At 46.7% G+C, this 15,508-nt stretch overlaps 1 protein-coding gene across 2 annotated transcripts; it reads right to left on the reverse strand.

The window, feature by feature from the left end:
* Window positions 1-640: 640 nt before the first annotated feature.
* BCL2L15 (BCL2 like 15) lies at window positions 641-15,378 on the reverse strand. 2 transcript variants are annotated; one of them, XM_028734535.2, is made up of 5 exons: window positions 14,835-15,378; window positions 6,327-6,422; window positions 3,515-3,633; window positions 3,031-3,246; window positions 641-829 (listed from the first exon to the last, which is right to left on the reverse strand). In XM_028734535.2, exons 1-5 carry the CDS (start codon window positions 14,959-14,961, stop codon window positions 791-793), a joined length of 597 nt encoding a protein of 198 aa, XP_028590368.2. In that variant the 5' UTR covers window positions 14,962-15,378; the 3' UTR covers window positions 641-790. The 2 variants fall into 2 exon arrangements, with proteins under 2 accessions (XP_028590368.2, XP_028590369.2); XM_028734536.2 differs by lacking the exon at window positions 6,327-6,422.
* Window positions 15,379-15,508: the final 130 nt, after the last annotated feature.

The raw sequence follows: 15,508 nt of genomic DNA on the forward strand, positions 1-15,508 counted from the left end.
TTGTGATGAGAAAAAGGAATATCAATAAATTTTTATTTTATTTTTTAAAAAGGTATCAATTTTTGGAGATATCAAATTTAGTAAAACATCCCAAAGTGAACTATTCTCTATACTATAGGGGAAAGTGGCACTAAATGAAACTGAGAGGAAATGGTCTCCCGTTTTATGCAGCAGGGATTGCAAACCTGTGGTTCTCCATAGGTTGTTGGCCTACAGGTTGCATCATTCCTGACTGTTGGACATTGCTGGTTGGGCCTGGTAAGGAATTGGAATCCATCATCATCTTAAGGAACCACAGGTTCCATAGCCCTGTTACAAAGGATGACCAGAGTGAGCAAGTTTAAAGTTCTCTTGGGTGTCCCCCCATTTTATTTGTTTGTCTTTTAAAGTGCTTTACAAAGCTTTTTTAAAAAAACAACAAAAACAAACTAGGCTTATTTTTGCAGATGGCAAAATGAGATAAACCCAGTGAGTTGAGCTGAAATATGTGGCCCAATTTTCCAAGTGTTCAAAACAAAACTATATAGTTATCACAGGAACATACAATCAGTCAATCCAAGCCATTGAAAGATGGAATGTTGTGCAGAAGTGTGGTCACATGAGTGACTTTTGGCATCACTGAAGGCACACAACACCTAGACATCATCATTTTATTTTATTTGGTGATTTAAATTAAAACAAAACAAAATAAAGGCAGGTTGAGTGCAATTCTAGTGCAGGAAAGTTTTCCAGCTCCATTTCTCTTAGAGTAGCAAAGCAGAGCTAGGCATATTTTATTAAAAGTGATATATTAGGGATTATTTTGTCCTCTTCTGTTTTCAAGGATCTCCTAAAATGAAAAAAGAAGGTATTAATTGGAAAAACGAAGAAAAATCAGCAAATGGAAATAGAAGATCTAACTTAGAGGCACCTTGTAAAGATCCCATCACACAGAGACAAGGTGTGAAAGAAATACTGGAAGTAAAGGGGGCATGCAGTGCCAGATTTACGTATAAGCTAAACAAGCTATAGCTTTGGGGCCCACTCTCTTGGGGGCCTCCAAAAAAAATTAAAGGAAAAACAAAACCTGGATGTACGTTTCCAAAATATAAGATAAAAACAAATAAAATAAAACCTACATACAGCAATAGTGTTTTGTGTTTATTAAATTACCATATAGCATATATTCAGCACAAAAAACAGCAACAATTTGTTGTTGAAAAAGGACAGCTGGACATATAAGGGGCCCCATTACCTTCCGTAGCTTAGGGTCTCATCAAACCTAAATCCGGCCCTTTGGGCATGCAGACAAAATGAGCAGATCCATTCCTGATTCAGAACAGAATGCTCTGGTCTAAACACAGCTTGCTCCATCCCAGGATGTATGGCAATTCTGGAAGCAAGGACTCCTGTGAGCAGGGAAAGTGCTCTACAATAATCTATTGATTTAGCAAACATCGTCTCCATCTATATTCTGTGGCCCAGGCCTCTAAACACAACAGCACCCATCCATTGCGGGGGCTGCACCCTCTTCTTTTTAGGAATAGGCTATCCTGTTTCCATACATCAGACAGAGAAGGAGCAGCTGCAGTGATCTTGCTTCCCCTCCTCCCAGCTCCAAGGGCCAGTTGCCCCGGAATTATACTGTTACCACCCATCAGCTGTGTTTGTGCGTGTTGTTCTATTCTGTTGCAGGGGCAGATTTTCATAAAACAATACCCTGAGCAAGGACAAAATTTGGTGGCAGCCCATAATATTTATTTTCACAATAATTCCTTTTGGCACAGATGCTTTTTAATGGATCTTCTCAGTATGTACTTGTATAAATATATAATTACTGTTGTTATTAATGTTATTTTTTGCCCCCTCAGCTCAGCACTCTGTGCGGGAGAACCACCCACATGGCCCTAAATTTGGCACTGTTCTATTACAAACTATTGCCATCTATGCTATGATAATCTCTAGGTTAGATTACTGCAACTCATTATACAGCGGGCTTCCTATGGACACTTGGAAACATCAGCTGGTATGCAATTCCATGGCCAGGTTGCACACTGGAACATATTACACTGTTCCTGGCCTGAACGCACTAGCAGCCTATCAGTTTCCAGGTCTAGTTCAAAGCCTTAAATGGATCAAGACCACAACACCTCAAGGATCGCCTCTCTCCATATGAACTGACCTGAACCCTGCAACCATCCTCTGAGGCCCTTCTTCATGTGCCTCCTCCATGAGACGGCTGCAGGGTGGTAACACCAAGTCGGGCCTTTTCTGTGGTGGCTCCCCATTTTGTGGAAGGCTCTCCCCAAGGAGGTTTGACTGGCGCCTTCATCACATATCTTTAGGCTCCAGACAAAAACGTTTCTCTTCAACCAGGCGTACGGCTGATTAACATTCTATGTCCTTTTAAATGTGTTGCGGGGGGTATTGGTTGGGTTTTAAAAAAAATGTATTTTGTGTTTTCATTTTGTATTTTTATATTGTGAACTGCCCTGTGATCTTCGGATGAAGGGCACTATATAAATTTAATAAATAAAAATAAACAAGCATCCCAGACCCTAAGATTTCAGGGCTCAAACCTGAGACCTAGAGGAACCCCAGGTGACGTCATGGAGGCAGCCCTTAGTTTTTCTTCTTCCCACCACTGAGCCCTGGAGACAGAGGTTAATTGGTAGAGGGAGAGGAGAGCGGACCACCCCCTTAGAATGTATGTAGTAATTTGCAGCCAGCTCTAGCTGGACTGAAGCTTACAAGCTACATTCATAGTCTTCTTCATTATTATTATTTTAAGGCACCTTCACCCACCTGGGGATTGAAACCTTTCCCTCTGCCATCTGGAGGGAACCAGGGAAACCTGGAGATTTTAGGTCAGCCCTGGTGGCCTGTTAACCCTTGTAAGCTGCCTTAAAGGTTTTCTGACTGAAAGGGAGGAAATAAATCTTGAAAACAAACTAAAAGAAAGTGAGAAAGTGTTGGAGTTTTTACACTTTACTGGGTGAACTGCTGAATGGAGATGGTTGGACTGTGTACCCAAATGCTAACTTAACTCACCCAGCCACCTTGCCTTTCAATATAGTGTCTCACTTCCGGAGCTGCGTTGATTGCCTCTGTGAGTAAGCGCGGCTGGGCTACAGCACGAGCTTTCTTTGCAATGTATCGAAACAACTTTACAGCGACAACTAGGAAAGCTTTTTCATATGCCAGCTCAGGATTCTGAATTGTCCAGGTCTTGCTGAGAGTCTCGACGTTTTCTTTGAATTTCCTTCCCTGTAAACAGAGAATGGAAATTTCTAACATACAGTACACACAAGACTGCAAAATAAAGGGCCAATACACTGGGGAAGCAGCTGTAATATGCAACACACACACTCAGGTGAGCCGGCTTGCCCCCACGATTGAGGGGGCCAGCATGCGAGACATAATCACGTCACACGTGTGTCATGCATGTACCCCCTTTAATTCAGAGCAGGGAAGTTCCCTATGAGCAGAGACTGAGGTGGTGTTTTTTTGTTGGAGAGGTAGGAATGTATATTACCTCTGCCTCTATGACCTCCCGCGCTGGTCTCTCCAAGTCTGCATTAAACTGATCTCCTAGGCGTCTCAGTGTATTGGCAATAGGAACTGGGTCAAAAGGGCTTGCAGCGCTACCTCCACCTTGGGAGAAAGTAAACAGAGACTTATGTTTTAAGTCCTAGTAACATTCTAGTAATATTAATTATAACTAGGCATAACCCAGACAGCTTTAGGCACCATCTGGAGAGGGCTACACAAAACTGCTTTCCCAAGGAACACAAAGTGAAAAAGGCAAGACTCCGCAGAACAGAGGGGGAAAGAGAACAGAGCAAGCATGGAAGGTGAGGGAAAGAGGCTGGAAAATGTTTATTTTATTTTACATGTGTTAGAGAGAAATTCCCACTCAACCTGCAGCTGTCCAGCCCATATATCTTGGGTCATCACACCTCGCTTTGATATTCTGGCAGGGATGCAGGCTGTTAGGAAACATTAGCTCCTGCATCTCCAAGCAGACATCAACTTCCGCTCCTCTTGTAACAGGAGTGGGTCCACTCCCCTTACCCCCAAAACTCAGATGTCTACCAGCTGGTGCTAAATACAAAAGAAGGGCAGACATACGCTTCGAATTAAGAGATAATGCACCTCTAAATGTATTTTGCCTCACGACATAGCTTTCAGGATTAGAATTCAGGTCATAGTCCCAACACACAAAAATCCGTTTACTGTTTTCCCCTCTTTGTTCCAGCAAACTGATTGGGGTGGTGTATGTGTTGTTATTCATCATGCGAAAGTCTGGGCTGGATGAATCCCAAGCCAGAATTAAGGTAGTTAAAACTATGGTTTTCCCAGTAGTGATGTATGGAAGTGAGAGCTGGACCATAAAGAAGGCTAATAGGCGAAGAATTGGTGCTTTTGCATTATGGTGCTGGAGGAGACTCTTGAGAGTCCCGTGGACTACAAGAAGATCAAACCTATCCATTCTTAAGGAAATCAGCCCTGAGTGCTCACTGGAAGGACAGATCCTGAAGCTGAGGCTCCAATACTTTGGCCACCTCATGAGAAGAGAAGACTCCCTGGAAAAGACTCTGATGTTGGGAAAGATTGAGGGCACAAGGAGAAGGGGACGACAGAGGACGAGATGGTTGGACAGTGTTCTCGAAGCTACCAGCACGAGTTTGACCAAACTGCAGGAGGCAGTGGAAGACAGGTGTGCCTGGCGGGCTCTGGTCCATGGGGTCACGAAGAGTCGGACACGACTAAACGACTAAACAACAACATGTGTTGTTATACAGTTCAGTGTCAGAAATCCTTGATGATCTGCTCCAAACCACCCAGAGACCTATTGCCTACCTTTTGCCCACCCAGTTTTACAATGCTGTTCCCAAATAATAATAAAATCCATAAAGGCTAGAGAGGAACAATGAACACTTATATGTTGCAGCTTCTCCTTAAATGCACATTAGTTTGCTACTGTGTGATAAGGGTGACAGTGACTTCTGGCCCAGCCTTAGCCATGCTGTCATGAGAACCCCAAGGCAAAAGGCTCCCTCTTCTTGTAGACCAGACCACACAAGGGTATGTGCATATTCTGGCCTTTTGACATCAAGGACTGTCATCCTTGGTGCAGTGAACTCCAGAAGGCCCCTATGCATGCACGGTGGCATAGCTATCCTTTCCCCCCTCCTTTGGCAGGCATTATTTCCCAAGTATTTCAGAGTTGACCCTCTTGACTTTGCCTTTCACTTTCCTGTTTAGCAATCTTCTCATTTGGGGAAGCTTCCTCTTCTGAAATCAGATGCGGCCATGTCAGATTTTGTTTGCAACTGGCCATTTACAACATATGGCTACATACATAGCTAAGCTGGTAGAGCATGACACTCTTAATATTGGGGTCATGAGTTCAAACCCCACACCGGGCAAAAGATGCCTGCATTGTAGGGGGTTGCAGAAGACGACCCTTGTGGTCCCTTCCAGCTCTACAATTCTACGAATGTCTTCTATGAATTTTAATTTAATAGCACTATAAGAACTGCTCCCAAATAGCTCAACCATTATATCCTGCACCAGCTCCTGGGCACCAATCAAGATTAGGTCCAGCATCACCACACCTCCTGACTGTTCCACGATCAATAAGGTATCAAGGAATTTAATGTATCTGTCGTGACTTAACATATATGTGGCCAGTCTCTGTGAGGGTAGTTTAAGTCACCCATTACTACAACATTTCCTCTTTCGGGTGCTTCCTTGACTTCATTCTTCATCTCAGGATCTCCCTGTGCATTTCAATCAGGAGGGGTGATACCACATCCCCTATATTAAAATATTCCTGCATTCCAGTGAGCATAAAGGCCTTGCCTTACATGGGAATTTCAAGAGCCAGTATGGAATACTGAGATGAGTGCTGAAGCAGGGATTGGGGAGACCCAGGTTCAATTTTCCACTAGCTGACTTTGGGATACTTGCCATTTCTCGACTCAACCCTACCTCATAGCATTGCTGTGAGGATAAAATTTGAATAGTTAGGGAGCCATGTTTACTGCCTTGAGCTCCTCAGAAGGAGAGATATAAACTGAATAAGTGAGTTGCCAGTGCCCAGCTTGGGCTGACTTTCCTGCCATGTCCAAACGCACTGAGTGTTAGTATTTAGAACTGTGCTAAGCTTTAGAGTGACAAAGAGCATGTTGAGACAAAACTCTCTGCTTCGCAGGAAGTTATGTGCCGAAAACTGAATTTGTGCTGCGTAATATGTAAAGCATTGCTCTTCTGGTAGCATCAGCTTACTTTGTGCTATGTTACTTCAGCATAAGGTTCCTAAAAAATGATATGTATGTTACCCTGAAAGTGTGAGATCTGACTTTGACGTTGCTGGACTTCATCTCTTGTCTCACTGCCTTGAGCTGTAGCACGGGCAAGCAGGAAAGGATGTGAGCCTGGCAAAAGACATGGCAATTGTAACTTTCTATGCTACCAACGCCTTTCCTTTTTGGGTTGCTCATAATAAAGTAAGAAGCAACCATGACAACCGCCCAGCTCACTTGGTGTCAATCTTTGCAGTCATTACACAGAAGAGCAATACATGAAATGATCTTGTATTTGCACATAGGTTTTGACTGAATTTCAAGGAGAAACAGCCTTGGACAGTTTCCAACTTGGAGAATGTTAAAAATTGCCTTCTCCTAACAGGTTTTAATTACCTGCAAAAGAGTTACATCCTGTCATGGGTTAATTAGAGAGCCAACCTCTGCTGAAAGTGGGGAAATATCAGAGGAGGCAGAAAAGCAGGCAGATTTCCTTAGCCAGCTTTCTGGTGACAAATCCAGGAACAGTCTTCTGCAGGAATCTGCTTTCAGTGGCAGGTTATAAATGAGTGACAGGTTATAAATGTTTGTGAGTGCATATTCCTCACCCCACCCCAATTCACAAGCCTTCCTTTTGCCCGTTGTAAAATACGCTGCTAACATGTGCTCTTGTGCACCTGCTGAGAAGATACCATATTTTTTCTGTGTATAACACGCCCCCTATTTTGGGGGACTCCAAATTAAGAAAATGGGGGGAAATTGCCCAGAGTTGTTCAGCTTGGGGTGGTGGCGGCCCAGAGTTGTGGAGCTTTTTTATGGGGGATTGCCGAAAATTGCTCACCCGCTTGACCTATGCGGCCACTCGCATGCGTTGCCAAAGCGACCTATCGCCTGTCCCCTTGCCGGCAGTAGCCGCCAATCGCCCGCCCAATCGCTGCAGCGACAGCCAATCAACACCAGCCCTTTCCACAGCCACCAATAACACGCCCAGTCACCGCTGATAATCTGCTCACGGCAGCAACCAATACCACATCGCCCCTATGCACTATCCGTGTATAAGATGACCCCCAATTTTTAACATAATTTTAAAATAAAAAAACCTCATCTTATACATGGAAAAGTATGCTATATGCATTGGTAAATATATACAATTTGGGGGGGAAATGTAATTTAGGGTGGGTAATAATTGAGGGGATAAGGACATGTACATACCATGCGGCTATACCCCATCACAGACTATCCACTAGGTGTGGATGGGAAACATGGGTTTAGAACTTAGAGGCATTTTTTTAAAAACTACTTCTCTGTGAACACCCCTGCATAATTTCACACATGGGAAAATTTAATAATAATAATAATTTATTTATACCCCACCCATCTGGCTGAGTTTCTCAGTTACCTGTGTGAAATAGCCCCCCCCCCCAACATATGGGCATAGGCATATTTTAAGGAGCTCAGAAAATCCTTCTGTAATGAAGAACAAGGAATAAATGCTATAAACAAACTTCAGTGTTAATGTGATGGGATGATGAGCTGCTTGTGCGTAAAATCGTAGTCCCTCAGAGTTTGTTCAAGCCCACAAACTTCTGTCTGTGACAGAGCCCCTCAGACATGACTGCTCTAGTCACTTGCAGATTCCGACAGTGGTTGCTTTCGGAATCGTTTCCAGCATAAAAGCTCCCTAACGGAAACACGTCTTCTGGACTCACGGCGTGACAGTTTCCGGCGAGGAGTGTGTCTCCCTATGGGAGCTTCAGATACCTCCCCACTATTCTCGCTGGACGTGTCCCTGAGCCCTCCCTCCTGCTCGCTTTCCCTCAGAGATCCACCTCTCCCTCTGCTGGTTCCTGCTTCAGCTGCTGAGTCTCTCCCAGCCTGCGTGAGCCCCTCCACCAGAGATCCACCTCTCCCTCTGCTGGTTCCTGCTTCAGCTGCTGAGTCTCTCCCAGCCTGCGTGAGCCCTTCCACCACCGGTTCCTCCGATGGCAGTTCCCTGACATCCACCTCCCCTCCAGGGCCCCCTTCACCCCCTCCCGTTCCCTCTCCTCTGGGTGGTGAGGAGGTAAAACCCTGAAAAGAATCCTCTTCATCTTCAGACGTCTCGAACATTTCCCTCCATCGGTCTCCGTTCCGGCTCGCTGACTCCTCCTCCTCCTCGGAATCTGTGAACCCCTCCAACTCCTCTTCTTCGTCGCTGGTGGCAAAGTATTCCCTCCGGAACCTCGCTACAGGCTGAGGTTTACGTGGGAACCTCTGATGAAAAGTTTCCATTAAAACCTCGTCATTGACATCCTCTGCCATGACCCAGGTGTTTTCCGACTCCGGTTCCCCTTCCCACATTACCAAATACTCTACTTGATCTCCCTTCCACCTGGAATCGAGGATCTCCGCTACATGGTAGCTTTGTTCCCTTTCCTCCATTGCTGGTCCCCGAGTGACCCTCCCTTCTCTGTCCCCTTTATACGGTGACAGCAACGACCTGTGGAAAACTGGGTGCAGCTTCATGTGGTTCGGTAACCGGAGTCTGAAAGCCACTGGGTTGACCTGTTGCGTGACTTCAAATGGGCCCAGTCTTTTGGGTCTTAACTTCTTACAACCCCCTTTGAAGGGTAACCCTTTGGTTGACAGCCACACCTGGTCCCCCACCCTAATGGTTTCACCTTCTCTTCTGTTTTTGTCTGCCTGCCTCTTATATTCCTCCTTGGCCCTGTCTAAATGTAGTTGGAGCTGGCGATGGATCACTTCCATTTCTTCTACTAACTGTTCGGCAGCTGGAACGCTCCATCTCTCCCCCTCCCCTCCTGGGAAAGCCCTGGGATGGCACCCGTAATTAGCCAAAAAGGGGCTCATCCCCGTGGACACGTTCTCCGCATTGTTGTAGGCAAATTCCGCCAACGCTAGCTTCTCCACCCAATCATTCTCTCTGTCATTGACATAACACCTCAAATATTGCTGGAGGATGCCATTGGCTCTTTCTGTCTGCCCGTTGGTTTCAGGATGCCAGGCAGTCGAAAAATTGACCTCTACATGCAGTAAGCTCATGAGCTTCCTCCAGAACCTGGAAGTAAATTGTTTCCCTCGGTCTGAAACCACCCTCAAGGGGGCGCCATGCAACCTAAACGCATTTTCTACAAACAATTTAGCTGTTTCTTCTGCCGTGACAGCATGTGAGCAGGCTATAAAGTGGGCCATTTTGGTTAACAGGTCTACCACAACCATGATGGCTGTTTTCCCTCTGGACTTTGGCAGATCAGTCATAAAATCTATTGCCACTGCTTCCCATGGTCTTTCAGGTGTGGGTAGCGGTTCTAATAACCCTGCCGGCGCCCGCCTCTCCCCTTTGGCTCGCTGGCATTGGTCACACCCTCTCACATACTCCCGCACATCTTCCCTGACCTTGGGCCACCAAAATTCCCTGGTCACCAGCCACATGGTTTTGTGTTGCCCAAAATGCCCTGCTGTGGGGCTATCGTGCAGCTGCTTGAGTACCTTCTCTCTCAAATCACCTTCAGGTATATATAACGCTCCCTTGTAATACAACGCCCCGTTTTTCTCCTCAAAACCTCCGGGTTTATCTCCCTCCCTCCTGAGACCCCTAAGTTTGTCCTGGGCGTATTCATCATTCTCCGTTCCCTCTACCAGTTCTCTTTGCCCCACCAATGCCGCCCCACACACCCAGCGGTCCTCTGGAATGACATGTCTTTCTTCGGGTGCTCCCTCCCCCTCCAAATATTCAGGTTTGCGTGAGAGAGCGTCCGCCCTAACGTTCTCTGGGCCTGGCACGTAACAAATCTCAAAGTTAAATTTGGAGAACTCCTGGGCCCATCTCAACTGCCGTTGGTTGAGCACTCGTGCCGTTCTCCAACACTCTAGGTTCTTGTGGTCAGTGCACACTTGCACCTTATGTTGTGCACCAATTAGCAGGTGCCTCCATCTCCGGAAAGCCTCATGAATAGCAAGAAGTTCTCGGTCATACACCGTGTAATTCCTCTCGGATTTGTTCAGTTTTCACGAAAAAAAGGCACACGGTCTCCACTCTGACTCCTCCTTCCCCGGCTGCAGAAGAAGCACCGCCCCTATGGCTCTGTCTGATGCGTCTGTTTCGACCCTCATCTTTTTTTGTAAGTCCACATGCAGAAGTTGTTCTTCCGAGGCGAAGGCCCTTTTCAGTTCCTCAAAAGCTCGCTCCGCCTCCTCAGTCCAAACGAATTTCTTCTTACTGCTGAGACAGTCTGTAATGGGCGCCGTCAGGTGGGCAAAGTTTCGGATGAACTTACGATAAAAGTTCCCAAACCCTAGGAACCTCTGCACATCCTTCTTTGTTTTGGGTGTTTTCCATTCCAGCACTGCCTGTACCTTGCCGGGATCCATGGCCAATCCCTTGTCTGACAGGCGGTACCCCAGGAACTCCACCTCCTTGGCATGAAACTGACACTTCTCCAGTTTCACCCACAGCCGGTTGGCCTGCAGCCTGCTCAACACTTCTCTGACGTCTCTCACATGCTGCTCCTCATTCTCAGAATACACCAACACGTCATCTAGGAAGGCCACACAATTCTTGTAAAGCAAAGGCCCCAGTACGTGGTTCATAAAAGCTTGGAAGCACGCCGACCCTGCTTGTAATCCAAATGGCATAACTAAATATTCAAATGCCCCCAAAGGGGTGAACATGGTGGTCTTCCATTCATCCCCCTTCCTTATGCGTATCAGGTTGTACGCCCCCCGCAGGTCCAGTTTTGTAAAAATCTTTCCCTTCCTCACCCTGGTCAAAATGTCATCAATTCGGGGCATAGGGAAAGCCAGGGGTTCCGACACTGCATTCAGGGCCCTAAAGTCCACTACAAGTCTCGGCTTGTCCGTGTTTTTTTTATCCACAAAAAACACTGGGCTACCTCCCACCGCTCTGGACTCTCTGATGAAACCTCTCTTCAGGTTCTTGTCAATGAACTCCCTTAGCTCCTGCATTTCTCTGTCTGACATGGCGTACAACTTGCCTACAGGAAGCTGTGCCCCAGGGAGTAAATTGATTTGACAGTCAAAGGGTCTATGCGGGGGTAGTTGGTCAGCTTCCTTCTCGCTGAACACGTCGCTGAGATCTGCGTATTGTCGTGGTACCTTCACTTTCTCCATTACTTCCGTCCCTGCTAGGGTGGCTTGGGCCCCTGCTGAACCCTTCCCCCCTTTGCAGTGTTCTAAGCAATGTGCTGAACTAAAGGAAACCACTCTCTGATGCCAGCCCACCAGCGGATCATGTAACGCTAGCCAGCTCATCCCCAAAATAATAGGGGCTCCTCCCAAGGTGGCCACATTAAAAGCTATCAGTTCGGTGTGCCTTGCCACCTTCATTATCATTGGGACTGTCTGCAAGCTGACTTCTCCTCCCAACAACTCCCTGCCATCGATCGTGGTCACCTGCAGGGGGTTGCTTAAAGGGATAGTCTGTATCTGGTGTTCAGCTGCAAACTCCTTGCTTATGAAATTGCAGGAGCTGCCTGAGTCCAACAGCGCCTTTATCTTTAGGGGGTATCCGTTTTGCAGCTCTAGCGACACTTCAATCACTAGGGCAGGTTTAGGAGGTTCTGGTGTGGGCACTTTTACTGCTCTTTGGCCTGGCTGCTGTGCCCCGACGGTGGCAACCAGGCGTTGGCTTTTACTTGCTCCGGTTTTTCCTCCTCTCTACCCTCAACAGCTCCCACCATCCCTTGCCATTCCTTCCTCTGGGGGCAGACTCTGGCAAAGTGACCTGGCTGTTGGCAGAGATAGCATTTCCGGGCGCCTTTTCCCTCCTTCTTTCCCCCTTCACTGGGCTTTGAAACTGCGCGCACGCGCGCTGTTCCGATTTCCATCGGCTCTGCCGGCGGGAAAGTTGTCTCTGGAATGTCTGGAATGCGGAACTCCTTCCAACGTTCCCCCTTCCCTTCCCGCCTCTCCAAAGCTCTCGCCTCCTGGCGCGCTCCTATGGTCAGCGCAGATTTGCTCAGCTGATCCATAGAATCCGCCTTGGGACCCCTGGCCAGTTCATCTTTCACACCCGAAGCCAGACCTTCTTCAAATAGCATCTGAATGGGTTCCGCCGATAAGTCCCACCCCAATCTGTGAACCAGCATGGTGAACTCAGTCCAGTACTCACGGACAGATCGGCTCCCCTGTTTGCAAGCCATTAGCTGCCTGCGCACCACTCCCTGCTCAATATCGCTGGAAAACATCAGATCCATGGCACGAAAGAACTTCATTGTGTCCTTTAGGACGGCACTATTCGTTGCCATCATGGGTCTCACCCAATCCCGCGCTCCCTTTTCAAGATGCCCAATCACGAAAGCCACTCGCGATTCCTCGTCAGGGAATTCATCAAACTGCACATTGAGGGCATATTGCATCTCTGTCCTAAAGGCATGGTAGTCCTTGGGGTCCCCCCCAAACTTCTGCACCAATCCTGGTACCTTTCTGGGGAACTGGGTGGCTTTTCCCCTTTTGTCTGCATCCTGAGCCCTTCTCTCCTCAAGCCTTGCCGTCTGCAGCGCCAGCTGGATCTCCAAAGCCCTGTAGCTTTCCTCCAGGCTTGGCCCTGCTCCAACTCCTGCTTGCCCGGTTCCGGCTGGTTCGCTCATGATGCCTTCTCCTGCACAAACAGCTTACAAAGACTGTCGGAATGCTGTGATGGGATGATGAGCTGCTTGTGTGTAAAATCGTAGTCCCTCAGAGTTTGTTCAAGCCCACAAACTTCTGTCTGTGACAGAGCCCCTCAGACATGACTGCTCTAGTCACTTGCAGATTCCGACAGTGGTTGCTTTCGGAATCGTTTCCAGCATAAAAGCTCCTTAACGGAAACATGTCTTCTGGACTCACGGCGTGACAGTTTCCGGCGAGGAGTGGGTCTCCCTATGGGAGCTTCAGATACCTCCCCACTATTCTCGCTGGACGTGTCCCTGAGCCCTCCCTCCTGCTCGCTTTCCCTCAGAGATCCACCTCTCCCTCTGCTGGTTCCTGCTTCAGCTGCTGAGTCTCTCCCAGCCTGCGTGAGCCCCTCCACCAGAGATCCACCTCTCCCTCTGCTGGTTCCTGCTTCAGCTGCTGAGTCTCTCCCAGCCTGCGTGAGCCCTTCCACCACCGGTTCCTCCGATGGCAGTTCCCTGACAGTTAACTATTGACTTAATATCAAACTGCTACTACGGCAATGCAAAACCAAGCCTCATTTGTAGCAGACATTCTGGCAGCAAAGCAACAAACTCTTTTTATACCTGTAAGTGTTAGCAGACTATTAACCAGCTAAAAGTTTTAACAGCTAAAGCTGTAGGACTGAAAGGTTCAGACAGAACTGAATAATAATAATAATAAAAATAATAAAATTTTATTTATACCCTGCTCTTCCCGGTTCAAAAAACCTGGCTCAGGGCGGCTAACAACAAATTTAAAACACTTAATTGTAAAAGCAGCATAAAATACTGTATAAAAACATGAATAACAATAAAATTCAAAGTTCAGAAATAAATTTAGGGGAAATCCATCTAATAAGCATTAGATAATTCCCAGGGCTAGCTGGCTGAAATAGTCCTACTTGGGCCAGTGAGGAGGCCAGGGGAGAATTAGCTGTGGGGTCTCAGAGCGGGTAATCTTCATAAAAGGGGAGGGGGATGGAAGAGAAGGGAAATAAAAGATCAGACTGAATTCAAATTAAAAGCCAGGCAGAATAGCTCTGTTTTACAGGCCTGATGGAAGGAGGTTAAATCCTGAAGGGCCCTAGTCTCATGGGACAGAGGATTCCACCACGCCAGAGCCATCACTGAAAAGGCCCTGGCCCTGGTGGAGGATAGTCTGACTTCCTTAGGGCCTGGGACCTCTAAACTATGGTTATTCATGGACCTTAAGGTCCTCTGCGGGGCATACCAGGAGAGGCTGTCCTGTAAATACGAGGGCCCTAAGCCACAAAGGGCTTTAAAGGTCTAGACCAGCACCTTGAACCTGACCCTATACTCTACCGGGAGCCAGTGCAACTGGTAAAGCACTGGGTGAATATGCTTCCGTGGCAGAGACCCCGTGAGGAGCCTTGCTGCAGCATTCTGCACCCGCTGGAGTTTCTGGGACAGTTTCAAGGGCAGCCCCACGTAGAGCGAATTACAGTAGTCAAGCCTGGAACCCCCCCCCCCCCCGCTTTACTAAAAGGGGAACTAAAATACATGTTTATATAATATGCCCTTTTCTTCTGACTAGAAATCTGTTATCACAGACTCGTTTCAATCTCTTAGAAAGAGATATTTACTGAAATTACAGTTTGGAAATAAAAGTGTATTTAGTGCATTAATCAGTGAACAGATGGCTAATCAGCTAAAGTGTCGTAAAACCAGCGGGCAATTCTAGCTGCAATGCACTACAACGTAAGGATTTATTAAGAACTTTCCTTATGCTCTTAACACGGAAGTGCTGAACTTTTAAACCAAGCCTCTTTGCTTGCATGTAATTTTAATCAGCAGTTCCTGATTACACAGCTCTAGAAGAGGGGGAAGTGGTTAGAAACCTTCAGACTTCTCCATGAACAAATAATCTTACCTTCAAAACTTGCACCCTGGTACTGTAGGACACGAAATTCTGTTTTTGATTTTTGCCCTGGGAAGTCAGCAAGCAATGCTTCTGCAATCTGTTCCACCTGTTCCTCAAAAGTCATAGAGTCCTTCATGTTAGCTGTTCTCTATTCGAAACACAAGTCGCTGCCACGGCTTTCCACCAGTTGTTCTTCCTATGGCTGCACAAGTTTGCGCATGTAAAGTTTCTAGCACCCAGCCTCCTAGCAGGCCAGAATATATTAAAGCTAGATTCTCCTCAGACCAGGCTACATTACAAGAGGAAGCTTGTTCTTGTGTTGCAGCTGCAGCTACACCCATATCAGGATTAGCATAGCTATCTGCTTTAAACAGTAAAAGTCACCACCAGGAAGTCATGAGGGAGCAAAGTCTAGTACGGCTTTCTCTTCCTCTTTTCCAGAACCTCAGTCAAGTTCTTCTAAGAGCAACTATAGTTATGTGCATGGCAACTGACTATGTATTAGCTTCTCACATTCTGTTCATTATAGTATTTTTACTTGTTTCTTGCAAAACAAGGAAGTATTCCCTAGATATAATATAAATATATCACTCTTTTCAACTTTGAGATCTTTCCAAACCAAATAGCATGTTAGACATGGAGGAACAAAATGTGCATATGGAGCAGATAAAAGACTAGCACTG

Source organism: Podarcis muralis, chromosome 5 (assembly GCF_964188315.1).
Source record: "Podarcis muralis chromosome 5, rPodMur119.hap1.1, whole genome shotgun sequence".
Classification (NCBI taxonomy): Eukaryota; Metazoa; Chordata; class Lepidosauria; order Squamata; family Lacertidae; genus Podarcis; species Podarcis muralis.

Excerpts from the sequence above, each read along its gene's own strand:
- BCL2L15 (XM_028734535.2), bottom strand. The coding sequence starts at position 14,961 with ATGAAGGACTCTATGACTTTTGAGGAACAGGTGGAACAGATTGCAGAA. Across the intron at positions 6,423-14,834 it reads CCAGGGTGCAAGTTTTGAAG|GCTCACATCCTTTCCTGCTT; the intron begins GTAAGATTATTT and ends GTCTTTTGCCAG. Across the intron at positions 3,634-6,326 it reads TCAGATCTCACACTTTCAGG|GTGGAGGTAGCGCTGCAAGC; the intron begins GTAACATACATA and ends CTTTCTCCCAAG.